The sequence below is a fragment of the Stegodyphus dumicola genome, chromosome 1 (genome assembly GCF_044657685.1).
Source record: "Stegodyphus dumicola isolate Sdum_Otavi_A_Nest chromosome 1, ASM4465768v1".
Lineage (NCBI taxonomy): Eukaryota > Metazoa > Arthropoda > Arachnida > Araneae > Eresidae > Stegodyphus > Stegodyphus dumicola.
In genome coordinates, this window is record NC_140768.1 from 51,928,140 (window position 1) to 51,945,514 (window position 17,375).

At 32.9% G+C, this 17,375-nt stretch overlaps 1 protein-coding gene across 3 annotated transcripts in view; it reads left to right on the forward strand.

Annotated features, from left to right (window-relative positions):
- The first annotated feature begins 6,280 nt into the window (after positions 1-6,280).
- Positions 6,281-17,375, forward strand: part of LOC118185972 (peptidyl-tRNA hydrolase 2, mitochondrial-like) — a 34,088-nt gene continuing 22,993 nt past the window's right edge. The window contains exons 1-2 of one of the 3 annotated variants that reach the window (XM_035355950.2): positions 6,281-6,649; positions 14,107-14,196. In XM_035355950.2, coding sequence (XP_035211841.1) covers positions 6,551-6,649; positions 14,107-14,196 — 189 coding nt within the window. In that variant the 5' untranslated portion in view covers positions 6,281-6,550. Of the gene's footprint in view, positions 6,650-10,109; positions 10,237-14,106; positions 14,197-17,375 lie in introns of those variants that run through there. The other 2 variants (XM_035355949.2, XM_035355951.2) reach the window with 2 other exon arrangements.

Below are 17,375 nucleotides of genomic sequence, written 5' to 3' on the forward strand. Positions count from 1 at the left end.
ATATTTCCAAAACTGAAAAAAAAAAAAAAAAAAAAAAAAAAAAAAACTCTTTCTTTTTTCTATTAAATTGATGTCTTCACTTTGTTTACTTTGGAATGGAGAAACCCAAAGACTATGACTCATCCTTTCTAAAACATATAATTCCTAGAATGAGTCATGGTCTATTTTTAGAAACAGGGAGACAACATTCCCACACAAAAGGGGGGTCGGATTAATTTTTATCATGTCTAGAAGACATGATAAAAATTAACAAAAATATTTTTTTTTTTTTTTTTTTTTTACATCTCAAATTTTTTTTTTCTGAGCTTTGAAAAATTTTTCCCAGTCGGCAACCAAGTGAAAATTCTACAGCCAAGACAATTTGGCTTTTACTTTCACTTTCATCGCTTTTCTATAAAAGTATTCCACGTTTTCTATTCAGAACCGTGCGGGCTATCCAAGGTGCAGCATGCTTTTTCTCTTTCTCTATCTCATCTGGACCTAGGACCACTCTTATAGAAAGAGCTTCTGTGAACACAAGTTTCTTTCCACTTTTTAATGTCTCACAGAATAGAAATCATTAATACGTTTAGGCGAAAATGTTTCCTGTTTGAAAAGCTAGGGTTTTCGTTTGGATTTCATCAGCAACCGTTTATCAGGTTCTAGCGAAATTGGATGATCCATCCATGGATCAGAATTTCCCATCTGTAATTTGGATGGATCAAGATTTCAACATAGTTTAAGAAAAATCCTTCAATCCTATTTGAAAGGAGATGTCATGATATTGAAAGACATTTTTCCATGACGGACATTGAAAGATATTTTCCCATGACTGACATTGAAAGACATTGAAAGACATTTTTCCATGATGAAATCTCTCTATCGCACAGCTTCTTCTAAAGTGAACTTAAAGAGATTTTTCATACCGGGTTTTCAATTTTCACCTCAAACCATACCGTTGACGACGTGTGAGACACAAACCATGACATAAATTTCAGTTTCTATGACAGCTAACACGCTTGAGCTTTAAAAATGTATAAAAGAAGTTATTTTTAATCCATTTCAGCGATTGAGTGGGCTGGGGAAAAAAAAAGGCCCTTTCCATGACAGCTAACACGCTTGAGCTTTAAAAATGTATGAAAGAATTTGTTTTTAATCCATTTCAGCGATTGAGTCTGCTGGGAAACATTTTCTTAGAGCTCAGGGGAAAAAAAGCCTCTTTCCATGACAGCTAACACGCTTGAGCTTTAAAAATGTATGAAAGAATTTCTTTTTAATTCATTTCAGCTATTGAGTGGGCTGGGGAAAAAAAAGGCCCTTTTCATGAGAGCTAACATGCTTGAGCTTTAAAAATATAGGAACGAATTTATTTTTAATCCATTTCAGCGATTGAGTCTGCTTGGAAACATTTTCTTAGAGCTCAGGGAAAAAAAAGGTTCTTTCCATGACAGCTAACACGCTTGAGCTTTAAAAATGTATGAAAGAATTTTTTTTAATCCATTTCAGCGATTGAGTGGGCTGGGAAACATTTTCTTAGAGCTCAGGGAATGTGTGTCTAGGTTGAATGCACAGCACACACGGATGGGAAGTCGAAACTCGAGTGGCTTAAAAAATAAATATACGAAAGCTGGGTTATCGAGCTGACTAGGAAAAATTTTCAGAGTTTTGGAAATAATTCTGAGTTCAAGCATGGGACATGAGAACCGAAATGTATTACAATCATCATGTCATCATTGTTTTCGAAAGCCAAAAGACATCTCATGAAAGAACATCTTTTTTTCCTGGTTGTGGGATGGATTAGAGTTGCTGCATCTTCAACAACCCACACTGATCTGAACAGAAACATGAAATGTTCTTATAGATATAAGAAATGAATTGAAAGTGAAAGTAAAAATGAAATTGTATTGGCTGGAAATATTTCTTGGCTGTTGAATTGGAAAAATATTTCCAGAGCTATTAAAAAAAAAAAAAAAAAAAAAAAAAAACTCTTCCTTTTTTTTCTATTAATTTGATGTCTTCACTTTGTTTACTTTGGAATGGAGAAACCCAAAGACTTTTTAAAACATATCCTTTTTAAAAATAATCTTATAAACTTTAAACTCATCCTTTTTAAAACATATAATTCCTAGAATGAGTCATGGTCTATTTTTAGAAACAGTAAGACAACATTCCCACACAAAAGGGGGGTAGGGTTAATTTTTATCATGTCTAGAAGACATGATAAAAAGTAACAAAAAGTTTTCTTTTTTTTTTTTTTTTTTTTTTTTTTTTTTTTTTTTTTACATCTCAGATTTTTTTTTCTGAGCTCTGAAAATTTTTTCCCAGTCGGCAACCAATTGAAAAATTTCCAATCGGCTCTTACTTTCACTTTCAACTCTTTTCTATAAAAGCATTCCACGTTTTCTGTTCAGAACCGTGCGGGCTCTCCATGGTGCAACATGCTTTTTCTCTCTCTACCTCATCTGCAGCTAAGGTGTTTTTCCTTCTTCAAGAAGTGGAATTTTTTGGGAATACTTTACAATTTCACGAGCTAGCTGTTTCTTATATTTCGAGGAGATTTCAATGGAATTGTTTATAGATGTCACCTATTGCAGATGGGGAAAAAGTCTATACTGGATCGCTGGAGACATCTCATCCAGATAGGTCACGTTATATGTTTTCCCACACCTAAATAAACTGGACATGAGCCATCCTTTTGTTTTCTCATTCAACAAAGATAGACACTGCAGACCGTTTTGGGTTTTCACTCTTCGCGAACCGAGACGAGCCGCAGCGACACTTTGCGTTTTCTATGAGCGCAATAATGGATTACGTGAGCAGCCATTTTGTTTCCCATCTCACCCAGATAGGTCATGTTGTATTTTGTTTCATGCACCTAGCCAATTTTGGACATGAGCCATCCTTTTTTTTTTTTTTTTTTTGTCTATCGCACCAAGATAGACTCTGGAGACAATTTTGTTTCTCAACGGAAAAGTAAATTTTCTGAATGGGTACCGGTGTTCGAATACTTTTGTGGCCGACTGTAAGAGCTCCTATGGTGCATGTGTCTACATTAGAATTGTAACGGGCCGTGGGAGCCAAATTCGGTTTATCAGAGCCAAATCCAGGGTAGCGTCGTTGAAATCTCTGACAATACCTCGGTGCATCGGCGCGAGACTGGTTCACTCAGTATACGCCGCGAGACCGGTTTACTCATTATACGCCGCGAGACTGGTTCACTCAGTATACGCCGCCTTAGATTTGCGTGATTTGAAAATAATTGCATGGAGTGACTCTATGGTAGCACACTAGTGGATTGAGAACCGTGGTGATTGGTCAGTTTTCGTTAAGAATAGGGTAAAAGAAATAAACAGTCTGATTCTTTCTCAGTGTTGGCGCCATGTACCAGGTGATTTAAACCCGGGAGATCTGCTTTCAAGAGGGAGTTCCCCTTGTTCATTTTCCGATTCGCTTTGGTGGGAGGGTCCATCCTGGCTCCTGGAACCTATTAACAACTGGCCAGGTAGAACGAGAAAAATGCAAGGTCAGGTTATGTAACCTTAATTTAGTTGAAGAGGAAATACCTTGGTATGCCATTAGGTTTTCGAATTTTCAATCCATCATTCGATTAGTCTCATGGACATTGCGGTTTGGGAAAAACGCAAAAAGTAAACGTGCATTTCGAGAGACTGGAGATTTAACCGTTCATGAGATGGAATATGCCGAAAAAAATTCTTATAAAAATTGTACAAAATAAGTATTTTCCCTCCTATTCCCAATATGAGTGTCATTTCAGACAGAGAGGGTATAAAAAGGGTGAAAACGCGCATTACAGAGCGATCAGATGATCCTGAATTTATTTGTCCAATTATTTTACCAGACCAGTGCATTTTCACCCAGCGTCTGATCGAATATTATCATTTACAAAATTGCCACGTTGGGAACCCAAATATTACTCGGAACATTAAGGGAGCGATTTTGGATAGTAAGGGGCAGAAGAGCGGTCAGGAAAGTCTAAAAAATTGTGTAAATGCAATCGATACAAGGCCAAGTAAGCCGGTTGGAGCCGGTGTCTCTAACAGGCGATCATGTCAATGACGCAGCGGTGTTCGATGTGGTAGGAGTTGATTTCGCAGGACCCTTGTATCTGAAGGGAGGTGAAAAAGTTTGGATTGTTTTGTTCACATGTGCAATATAGGGAGTCGTTCATTTGGAGTTGACTTCCTCATTGTCTACCGACGCATTCTTGTTGTCGTTGAGACGATTCGTAGCGAGAAGGGGGAGGCCGAGAGTAATTTACTCCAACAACATAACTAATTTTAGAGGAGCACAAACAGAACTTAATAACATAGATTGGGAAAACATTTGTAAACGGCTATGCAACACATAATGTGGAAGTTTAATCCTCCTCCAGCGGCTTGGTGGGGCGGCTGGTGAGAGAGGTTAGTTCATCTAGTAAAGGAATTGTTGAGAAGGACACTCGGTAACGCGGTTCTCTCAACCGAGGAGTTGTATATAGTATTATGCGACTGTGAGTCAATAATTAACTCTAGACCTCTTACCTATCTGTCCGAAAATTCGGATGATTTAATCCCACTTTCCCCAGCCATGTTTCTCATCGAGAGGGCTAGACATCGCCAAAAACTACTTAATGATTTAAAGCAACTAGTTTAGATTTAGGAAAGAATATTTAGGCCTTCTGGTCCATAATAAGAAGGGTCCATCGTCAGAGCTACGACTGGATGAAACTGTCCTAATAGGAGATGACATCAAAAAACGGATGCACTGGCCTTTAGCTAAGGTCATTCGACTGATTCCCGGGAAGGATGGCAAGATGAGAACTCAAGCTGGTAGGCTGCTTCGTCCAATTCAGCGAGTCTTTCCGTTAGAAGTGCAGTTAACGGACACCCCCACTGATCCCATACACGATAACTCTTTTATTAATCCTATTTCTTCTATTTCTAGTGAGGAGCATTCAGATTCTAATGACTCTAGTAACATCCTGCAAGGTGCTAAAATGTCAAGATTTGGACGTATGATCAAGGTGCCTCAGAAATTAGATCTCTTCGATCAGGTACTGTATGTCTTTGAGCCAACCTGAAGTCGACTAAAAGAGGGGGAGAATGTAGAAGACGGCTGCTTCAGACAGACGATTACATAACGGCTGGGCGAAGGACAGAAGGAGCGCCGCTTTTGATTGGACTATTTTTTTATTATTCTTTTTTTTCTTTCGTAAACTGCGAACTAAGTCGTGGAATTCCCTTTTCACTCAGTTATATATATGTACTAATTAGAGTAAGGTGACCAGATTTTAACATTGGTGAAGCGGGACACCATTGACCGGGGGGGTGATTAAACATTTAGTTTATACAGACTTTTGACTGTAGTAATATATTTTCAAAGTTTTAACACAAGTACAATTTACAAATACATTAAAAGAAATTATGTATAATATTATTTTATTCTTTGGCATATTTCTGGTTTGAGTGAATTTTGTTTAGCAGATTGCTGTCGTTGTTTGAAAGGTCATAAAAATTTTCATAAAATGTTAAATTATATTTCACACATAAAATGGCTTTCAAAGTCTCAACACTTAATTGTGATTTTTCTGATGTCTGCACGTTATTTACCGTGGAAAAAAAGCGCTCAGTCATAGCATTAGTTCCTGGGGTATTCTACAGTTTTTAGTGCATTATTGTATGAAACATGGTTTGTTTCAAAATGATGAAATATTTCTAACTATTTGTTTTCTATTGTGAACCCTGATGTCCAAGATTTAACCTTTTCCTTATCAATATATTTTTTAATAATGATGTCTAATTAAAAAGATCATTTTCAGAAATATTACTATATGGGAAATTTTGAGTAATATGATTGAATGATTTTTCCCTAACTTGTCGTGCATTCTTCCTAAAAATTGAGACTTTTTTAAAAAGCCGCGGGACGCGGGACAAAATTTTAAAAATCGGGACTGTCCCGCCAAGAGCGGGACGTCTGGTCACCGTAACGTAACGTTTCCGCCTGTGTGAGATATCCATATTAAAATCTTTATGTTAATAATCCCTGCTGCGATTATTTAATTTGTAACCTGCACGTTGTAGTCCTGAGAGTTGCAAGACAGAGTAAAAGGAGGCACTGTTTTCTGAAAATTAATTCACTATATGTTCTTAATTCTTAGTAAGATGATGTTATATTTCATGGAGGCTCGAAATAATTTTTCTTTCGTTTACCTCAGCTTCTCGTCGAAACGTTACAGCAGCTAGAGCAGACGAGCGAAGTCAAGGTCCGTCTGCTACGGACTTTGCAGTGAAGTCAAAGAATATGTTTGTTGGCGTAGTAGCAAACTGGTGTACATTACTACGTCTATGCAACTTTTCCTTCTTTACATTCATAGAATACACACGGATCGTATTTTATTCTCGAGTGTCAAGATGTAAGACACTCGAGATCTTTTTACTCGGCGTTCTTTGGTGGAGTGACTGCAGAACGAGAGCTTTTGTTTACCCAAGGAAGGAGAGACGTTACTTCTGCGTCCTGGGAGTGTTACTATGGAAAAACGCATAGAAGTCTGCATTTAACGTCTCGTTGAAATATGGGCCTAGTTTCTTTTATTCTCGGTTTTGGTGCAGGATTTTATATTCGAGGTCGTAAGTTTAGAATTCAGATGATCATAGAACCTATAGTATTTCAGGTATGATTTAGTGCTCTTTCTGCTTAATATATTTGCTTAAAACCATCATGACGTTTTTACCTCTGTAACTGAAACCAAAAAGATAATGGCACTGGTATTGGCGCTTTTTTTAAATACATATTTCAGATTATCTTGTTTACCAGTGCAACAAAGTGAACTTCTTAATAATAATTTGATATATTGTTAGACTGGATATTTTAGGCATTATGAGAAATAGACTAACCTAAATGGGCGGGACGTGCTGTGTTCCTACAGAAAGGAGAGGCTGAGACGATCAGCTCTACGTAACAATGAAACCTTTGGCGTTTACACCGCACAGTTGTTTTTAATTATTAAAATCAGATGTATGAGCCATGAGATTGTGAAATTCACAGTGTTTTTAAATTCAAGGCATCTTTAAAAATTACTTTTTACTATATTTTGTTTTGTTCATGCGCAGTTCTTGTTTTTGTATGAAAATTTTTAAAGCTGTAAAAACATTTATTTTTAAAAAGACATTATTTTATATAATTTAATATAATTAATAATGAGTTAAAAATCAGAAACAAAAATTGAGCATTCGTTCGACTTTGACTTCAAATAAAAACTTTGTATATTTTCAGTGTCATTGAAAATATCTATTATCCAGGAGCAAATTATGCTGCCTGTAATTTGGGCCTTGATCATAAGCAGTATAATTTACTTTCTTAAAATGCAGTTTAATGTGGATTTTGCTGAATCAAAATTTCTTTTGTGAACTGTTTACTTGTGAATATATTCTGATACAATTTTAATAATTAGTGTAAATCATATCAAGGTAAAAATATATTTAAGGTTGCCTACACAAAACCGAAATAACAAGTCAAAGAATTGCACAAATTCGGTGTCCATATGCATATCGATCTATTTTCACTTTAAAAAAAAATCAGAGAATTGCACAAACTTGCCATTGTGCATTCCCTTGACTTTATTCTTGTACACATCGATCTATTATCTTTCAAATATATGAGTCTTTTTTTGCATTTTCAATATCTTTTGCATTTGGATTTTCTAAATATCTATTTTCATGACTAACAAGATTTAAATCTGGGCATGTTTTTTAGACAGATGTAACCATTTGCTTATCTAAGGAAAATTAAATTTGTGAAATAGCCATTCCATTTAAAAGGAGCTTTATTTATTCCATAAAAAAACTTCTGTAATTTTAATATTTTATTTGCATGATCAGAACCTGGAAAAATGATGCACAACGTGTGGGCAGTCAAATTTAAGAGTGGTGAAATGATTATCAAACATATTACATTTCTGTAAAAAAAGGTGTCTAATTTTAATTTGCATGTGAGCAGCCAATGGTCTAGGATTAGCAATAAACTTATATTTTACATAGTGTATGAAAACTATAAAAACAAGGCACACAGAAAGTTGAAATATACTTTTTATTAAAATAACTGTATATGAAAGAATTGCAAATTATTAGATTATTTTATGAAATACTTTATAATTTTCATTTCAGTGCTATTTATTAAATTAAAACAAATTAGAGGAGGGAAGATTTCCATAAGGCTGTGTTCACGTGATTCTCTAGCAGTCATTATTGTCATAGGTTTTAGGCATTAAATTCATTCAGCCCATTCACTCCTGTGGAGCAAGGTTTAAGTCGTAGTTAATCAAAAAGGCAAACTTTATGCATATGAATGTGTTGAATGTGCAACTGATACAGCGAAACTGTTAACCGAATCATGTTTGCTTCACTATGATTGGTTGGTTCTTATACCATCTGACATAAAGTTGAACAGATGGAATATTCAGACAAAGTCTATAAACCAATTTGTAAAATGTAGCAAGGTCTGGCTGTCTGGCAACGAAACTAAGCTCTTATTACTTATATATATTGTATCACTTAAACAATATTGATTAATTGATTATATTATCTCCTAAGTTTAATTAAAGTAGAATTATTTTAAAAGAGTGAATCTATACTAGTAAGTTATATTTTGAAAGATGTTTTGAAGTAACTTAAAAGTAAAATGTTAATAATGTTTTAACGGGGACTCGAATTAAATCATCATGAAGAACAAAATTTCAATTGTAAAAGGAAAAATTAAATTAAATGCATGTAATCATTGTCATTGATCGGAAATTAGTTGACTTTTCAAGGGGAACAAACCAACTCCCGTTCAATGAACAATAATTAATAAATAAATACGTAAATAAGAAGGTGTTTCATCTTTACTCGAGTAATAAGGTTAAGCCAAACCGGCAATTCTAGTCAGGCCAAATATTTCCGTGAATAGAAGGGATTATGAACCAATGCTGATTCTCAAAGAACTTATTCCTATGAAGCATTTTAGCCAATTCAATTTTGAGTGAAAAGCAATTTCTGTAGGGAATTCCGAAAAAACTCGAGTAACCGTCCCTCAACATCCCCGTGTTTATGCATTTGAGTTCTATATTATTTGTAAAAATTAAACATTGGAAATTGTCATTATGAAATAGAATTCAAAGTATAAAGTTGAAATAAACATAGAAGATTACAAAATAAGATAAATAATGCAAACTTTGTAAAAACAAATCAAAAATAATATAAAAATAAAAAATATAATATAATAAGAACAGTGAATGTACATGAAGATATAAAGGCCAGAAAAAATATTAAGTAACTTACATTCTTTCTAGTGGGGAGTCGGCAAAGTGTTCTCTTCGCATCTGACTCAGAAGTGTAGGGTGTCCGAAAAATTCTTAGCGGCAGCGGAGGCTTTGAATAATATCTGTCGGTAAGACTTGGGTGAAGTAATTTATGGTGTAATTACGGTGGGTAATTATGGTGTAATTATGGTGGTGCGACTCGGAATTCTGGAGAGATGTATTATGTGGAGTTCTTATTTGAGTGAAACTGTCTGTTAAGATTTTTTTGAAAATACTAGTGAATGGAAATTAATTAATTTCTGGCTAATTGTCGTGTTGAAATGATTAAGAATTTAACAAAGGAAAAAAGGAATTTTCACTGTCTAAGAGCTATTAGACAGACTAAAGATTATGAAATAGGCCCATCTTTTTAGTAACAGCATAAGTCTGAAGACAATTAGCATTTTACAATATATACAACTAAGTAATTACACTATATACAAATCCTTCAACTGATAGTCATCCAACTTATACTGCCTTCTCAGGTTTAGGAACAAATTATCATATCCCTATCAGTTAAATGATTTAGAGTGAGTATTTAACGCCTGCTCTTTTAAGGCAATGGTTAATAAATTGAATGGATATTAGATTATTTTTGAGAATTTTAATAAGGAGCAAAATTTTGCGTTGTAAATCTATTGTATCTGTGCATATAATTTTAATTCGTTGTATTTGATTTATTATTGTATTGTTAATTACTTTTTTGGATATGTTGGAATTCCAATTTATTAATTTGTTAGTATTGAAATTGAAGTTTCTTGTTTTGTCAAAAAGTAAATTTTTTTTGTAGTTAATGATTTGAAGATCTAGATACTCAACATGCTCATATCACTTATATATAGTCAGCATATTGGTCTTTGCAGCAACTGTAAAGAACTCATCTGATCAATCTCCAAGACGTTTTGTCTCAGACCTCTAATTTTGTAAATAAGGCACTTTTTTAAAATAAATTTATTGTTATATAGTATATTCATCTTTTGCTTTCCATAATATATTAATTTAATGTAATAGAAACATGTGTAATCCACATTTGTGTGTTTAATAGTGTTGTGGAGGCTATGCTGAGTTAATATATGGGATGATTTAATAACTTAAATGATAATTCCAGAATGGATTAAGCATCTTTTAATTCAGAATAATGAAAGAAGACTTTAGAGTTACAACATCAAAGCAAACTCTTTCTTATTTACATTTTTTTTGTTGCCAATCTAGAGAAACTAAACTTCCCTACAGCAAAGATAATTGATACAGAGAGGGATCTGCTACAATAGTTGTTGCAAGTTAAAAATGAAGTTTAGTTAGTACCTCAAGAATTTTAGATCTGTTTTTTGTGTTATGGCATTAATGAAATTTTAATCAGTATTTACTTAATTTTTACAGAAATATTTAGATGTAAGGTATGTGATAAAAATTTTAGTTATTCAACTTAGATACTTGCTATTTAACAAGCATTGTTATTAGCAGATTAAAAACTCCAGTCTTGTTTTAATATAAGTATTATAGCTTCAACTCTATGACTGTATTTAGACCATTTCAAACTTATGTATTATTTGGATCATTAACTGATATTAAATTTCTCCATTATAAACCGAGTAGCATAATAATTGATAATATTTATGGAGAATCTCTGCTGAAGCACACATGGACATGTTACCTGCAGATTTACATTCATCAACATATACGCATTGTGCATGTTAAATACATTATTTGCAAGATGATTTCATTCAAAAAAAGATCAGTTGATAGCAATTTCAGTGAGGTTATAACTGTATTGTAAGAACCAACAAGTGAATTCCTCATGCCGAAGATAATCTGCAGCAGACAATGTGTCTACTCTTTAAAAATGGTATAGGTGTAACTTTTTATTTTGCATTATTTACCTTATCATGGCAAATATATAAGGTATTTCCCCCCTCTTTATTACATGGCTTCATGGTGTAACTGGAAAGTACACCTGGCTAGCATCCAGGGCTGTGGAGTCGGTAGGGAAAATGACCGACTCTGACTCCCTCATATATATGTAAACACATACAAATGAGTTTCAGCTCTCTTTTTTAATATAAAAGAAGTAATAGATGTTACAGGGGAAAAAAAAAGATGCCATAGCAAATTATTTATATTAATTAGCATTTATTATGAAATGGAAAAACTGGCATTAGTTATTTCTAAGAAACAGTATAGCTTTGGAAAGATCTTCTTTGTTGGAGGGCCATAGATCCAATTTGATAAACTTCAGAGCTGAGAAGAGTCTTTCTACATTACCTTGAATAGGAGGAAGAGCTGCTACTGCTAGGGCTACTTCTTTTAATTTTTCAGGATGTATTTTTATAAGTTCTACAAGAGGTGTCTTGCAAGTGCAATCATATCTCTCTATTTCTTCAAAGGCCATGTAGAAATCTTGTTTGTATTTTTTCATTTTTATAGCTAAAGGCTCTTTATTTTCATTCGCTTTGCCTTAGCCTTTTCAATATTATCCAAAAATATTTCTCAAAATCTAATTCATCACTGGAAGAGGATGGCAGAGACTCGATTAAAATGTCTTCAGTTTGACTGTCCCGATTCAAATTCTCCAATTCCACTGTCCAATTGTTCTAAGAATATTTCATTCTTAATGAAAGTTCATAGATGGCTTTCTTTGCCTTTTTAATTTGTTTGTCATGCAAAAAAAATCAGTTTCGGATCTACATATATTGAACTCAGCAAAATCTCGTTGTCTAGCAAACTAGTTTCTCTTTTCTTCATTGAAGAAAGATTCCTTCTGCAATAAACCCTCCATTTCAGAAAGAACAAACATCACATTCTTCCATTCTCACCTCCTGTTAATTCTTCAGATTGCAGCTTTTTTTGTGGCTGTATAGGGTGTAGAAAAAAAAGTTTCCAATTCTGGAAGATCATTCCACAGTCTTTCTGTTAGTGAAATATTATGATTATCTACATCTTCTAAAAAAGTTCTTAATTCTAACTTATCATCAAATGTGTACTTCCTTGTTGCGTTGCTTGATCAATAATTTCTCCTTTTCCTGCTCGCTTCCTAAGAATGGCATCAATTTTGGGAGTTCTTGCTGCTTACCTAAATTTACCAGTGAAATTTGTAACTGAATGAATCAGTTTAATCATTAATTGAATGAATCAGTTTCATCATTAATGTCAAATATCGTATCCATCCTCCTCCCTTATATTTATTCCCTTATATTAATATGTCAATAAAATAGAAAATAACTATTTATTAATGTGTATAGTCCATAAATAAAAATAATAACTCAACTTGTCATTAATTTTTCAATTCATTTTAATTTCATTTCTAATTTAAACAGTCCCACAAAAACTGGAGTCAGAGTCGACCTGTTTTTAGCGACTCCAGCTCTGACTCCTTTTACCCCAAAATCTGCTCATCGCCAAATCCGATTCCACAGTCCTGCTAGCATCGGAAGGTCCCGAACACGAATCCTGGCGAGGGCATTTTGCATTTTTCATGTCACTTGCTTCACTGACTCTATAAGTGTGCCTGAGCTAAAAGGTGATGGACAATAATTTGTCACTGCCATGATTGGGTTCCCTCCTTTAAGAGTCACCTTTTAGGAGGGAGAGCATATAAGTTATTTTCTCCCTCATTACCGCATGTCTTTGTGGTGTAATTGGAAAGCACATCTGGCTATCATTTGAAAGTCCTGAATTTGAATCCTAGCAAGAGTATTGCACATTTTTCATGTCTCTTGCTATAAATAAAATGCCTAAAGACTTTTACAAATGTTGCCCTTCAGTGATATGACTTACAGCTCTAGTGCTTGAATTTGGCCAAACTTCTTCATTTTTGGTATGTTCTGTTTGATACTTGGCATTCTTACACTCCTCGAATTATTGGCATTTGACCTGGTGGTGAGAAAAAATCCCTAATTATATAGCTTGTGACACAGGTGTTGAAATATTTTATGATTAGGGAATTGCCTTTCAGGAAAACACTTGCTCTAAAATCATTGTCCTTCCCTGCTACTCCTTTTGACAGCTGTATACAGTACAAAGTCTGTAATCCAGACGTCCATTATCCAGAATGATCTATAATCTGGACCTCAAACTCACAAACTTTTTTTTTTCTGTATGCTTTACACATGTGCGTTTAATGTTACGCATGCACGTTTAATGTTTATGCATGTGCATTTAATGTTATGCATGCACGTTTAATGTTTATGCATGTGCGTTTAGCACAAAAAATGAAGCAAAAACAACTTACATTGAAAAAATGTTTAATAAAGTAAACAAATAAATATTAAGCTTTTTTTTTTATAAATTTTGATATTCTTTAGATCATAATTGTTCTTTATTTCATAAATTACGGTTTCATATTTTTAATTGTATACTTTCTGCATGCCATCTTACAAGATTTAAATTGATGATCTATAATTCGGAAAAACCCTTAATCCGGAATTGCCGAAGTCCCGACGAGTCCAGATTACGGACTTTGTATTGTATTTGAAATGGAGAGGGGAATATTTTGTCATTCACATACATTCACTTTCTTGCCAACCATAAACCTCAGAAATTGAAGTTATGATTGATAGTGTGTATGGATAATATTTTCTCACTAGCAGAACTGCTGCTTGCTAGTGAGCAAATGGTGCAATAATGTCTTTGTGTTTCATTTTTGATCATATATTTTATGAGAAAAAATAATTATTTTGACATACTCTTAAAATTTATCCCATCTTTAATTTTAAACACCTTGTATATTTCTAATACTCTTTTTTTATAATAGCATTTTTCTTGCATTTGTTTGATAAAATTTACTGTAATTTAAGATGCTGCAAAACAAAGATGTCACTCAATACAAACTAGCTTTGGTCATCAGAGATGATCTGAATATGGGAAGAGGAAAAATTGCTTCACAGGTACAATATGCATAAAAAAGGAGTACAGTCAAAAGTCGTTAATTCAGTCACTCATAATCCGGAATGATCTATAATCCGGGCCTCATAGCTACAAACTTTCTGCGCGTGCGTCGCGTTGACTATAATCTGGCTGCGAATACGCGTGTGCGCATGTGCAAAATACGTTTACGAATGTGCGTTTAATGTATAACAGACGGTATAAGCTAAGCTAAAATTATCTAATTCAGTTAATGTTTCAGATTGCGTTGTTCCTTAATCTTCGAATTGAATTCGGCTTTTTATTTTTTGCAGACTGTTAGAGCAATTTTATAAAAGTAAGCTTGAACTTTCCATTATGTCAAATAGAATTTCTGATATATATTTATTAATATGTAAAGGATCTACAAAGCGAAAGTATGTTTCGAAGTCCATTAAACAAAAAGTGGAATTGCTGCAAAAAATGGATAAAGGCATATATGTTTTGTTTATTTAAACTTTAACGTTTGTTTATCTAAACTTTGTTTATCTTTAACGCTGCAGCGCCCAATGAATTGGAAGTTGATCTGTCAACACTATCCTTATCTTCAGGGCAGATGTTTTTATTTTATTTGGCCTATAATTCCTTACTAAATGTAGTATTTCATCTCGATTTACACCGGCTTTGATATGATTTAAATCAAATTCCTCATCATTATAATTCGCTTCCGATAGCGAAGAAAGTAACAGAGGTTATTGAAAACGAAAAAATTTTGATTGACAAATTAGTTGGTATTCTCGACACAGCAATTATAGGACTTGAACAGCGGAACTTTGTAACTGAACAAGAAATTATGTCTGTTTATAGAATTAAAGAGAATGTATTATCACATAAAAAACGAAGCAACTTAAACAACTTACATTGAAAGAAATGTTTAATAAAGTAAACAAATAAATATTAAGCTTTTTTTTTTTTTTTTTAAATTTTGATACCCTTTAGATCATAATTGTTCTTTATTTCATAAATTACGGTTTCATATTTTTAATTTTATAATTTCTGCATGCCATCTTACCAGATTTAAACTGATGATCTATAATCCGGAAAAATAGATAATCCGGAATTGCCGAAGTCCCGACGAGTCCGGATTAATGACTTTTGACTGTATTTGTATTTTTTCTGGTTTGAAATTATTTTTGCATTTCGTATAGTTTTCTCTTATAAAATTATATAATCAATAAAAAGATTATATTATTTTTCTTAAATTATTATTTTAGTAATATGTTTTTATAGCATGAATCATGTGTCAGAAAACTAACTGTATTTAAATTAAAGTATGAAGTTTTAATATCTTTCTCTTTCTGCTTTATAAGTATTCATTCATAATGTCATGTATTACAAATATGACCTGCAGTATAAACAATATAAAAGTATTCAATGGTTATTGTTCACATATTGTATTTTAATTATTTAATTAATTTTGATTAAAAATGCACCCTTTTTATACATTCTTCTATAAGAATAAAATTTTTACAAAGCTTTGTGTTAAACGAACAGTTTTTACTTAGAGTACAGTTTTCAAGTAGCAGTCATTTAGTATCAATAGATACATACTAAAACTTTTATAAATTGAAGTTTTATGAATTTCTTATTCAAACATTAAAATTCTTGTTATGTAATTCCTACATAACACTTATAATGAATTTATTTGTGTAGCACAACAGTCTGTTAGCCAATGAACCAAAAAAACCTTAACTAATCAATATATATTGTAATCTAATCTTTTAATTGTCTTAGTCATTTTAATGTGTAACCTGCTGCTTGCCTTCTTTACTTCAAATGTATTCTTTTTGTGAAAAGTACAGTTGTGTTCGGTACTTACGTATTATCGCAACCAGGTTGACGCTATTTGTAAATTTGAGTAAAAAAGTATGAATAGAAAGAAAATGTACATTTATTAATTACAGATAATTTTTAATACAGTTTTTTATATTATTTTGTTTTAAAATATAAAATAGCAATTAAACCCTTCCGGTTTCGAATTTGAATAAGTTGCAGAATTATTTTTTCAGCGGAAATCTTTTGGCTACTGCTTTTAGCACTGATTAAAAACCGTATTCGCCATAACAATGTACACGTCGACTTATTTTTACTTAAAAAAAATCCCAGAATTGCACAAAAATGGCATTGCGCACACTCTTCACTTTATCCATGTACACTGCTATTTTCTTATAAATTACAAAAATTTGCACGAAAATGCAGGAAAATTTTGTGAATCTCCACATGCTCTTTTTACAAAACTACGTATAACACGTAGGTTTGTCGTAAGTGTTATATATGTAACTGTAACTGTATCTATTATTATGTTTAACCATAACTGTAATATAGAATAGTAGATGAGTAATGTAGAATAAACGATGTTTGTGTACAACTTGTAATCATAACTGAGCAGTACCCAACACATATAAAATACAACACATGGCGCAGCCCGTTGTTGATTAAAAAAAGAAAATCTTTTTTCAAGAACCATGCAGCCTCGGTAAAGATGTTCTAAACAAAAACATCATGGGAAGTTGTTTACTGTGAAATCGAAACTTATATCGCTGGTAAGTGAGTTGTTTATTTTTATTGGAAGTGGCTAAAAATACGTATATATAAACTATTTAATGTCCTAAATTAAATATGGATGGATTAAAGCCACCAAGTAATCTAAGTTTCGAAGGAAATTTAAGCGAAAATTGGAAGAAATGGAAACAAAAATTCCAAATTTATATGTTAGCGTCTGGTGGTATTACTAAATCACCTGAAATTAAAGTAGCTATTTTATTGCATATAATTGGTGAAGAAGCACTTGAAAAATTTAATACTTTTAATTTAAGTGAAGAAGATAAGAAGGATGTTGACAAAGTAATTGAAGCTTTCGAACATTTTTGCATACCGAAAGCAAACGAAAGTGTTGATAGACATATATTTTTCTGTCGAACACAACATGTAGGTGAATCGTTTGATGATTTCTTAACCGATTTAAAGAAATTAAGTAGCAACTGTGGATTTGCAGAATTAAAAGATAGTTTAATAAGGGATAGAATAGTAAGTGGAATTCTAAATAAAAATCTCAAAGACAGATTATTAAGGGAAGATCAGTTAACATTGGAGAAATGTATTAAAATGTGTAAAGCTTCTGAATTAGCAGAACTTCAGCTGAAAACTTTAACTGAAGAAAATA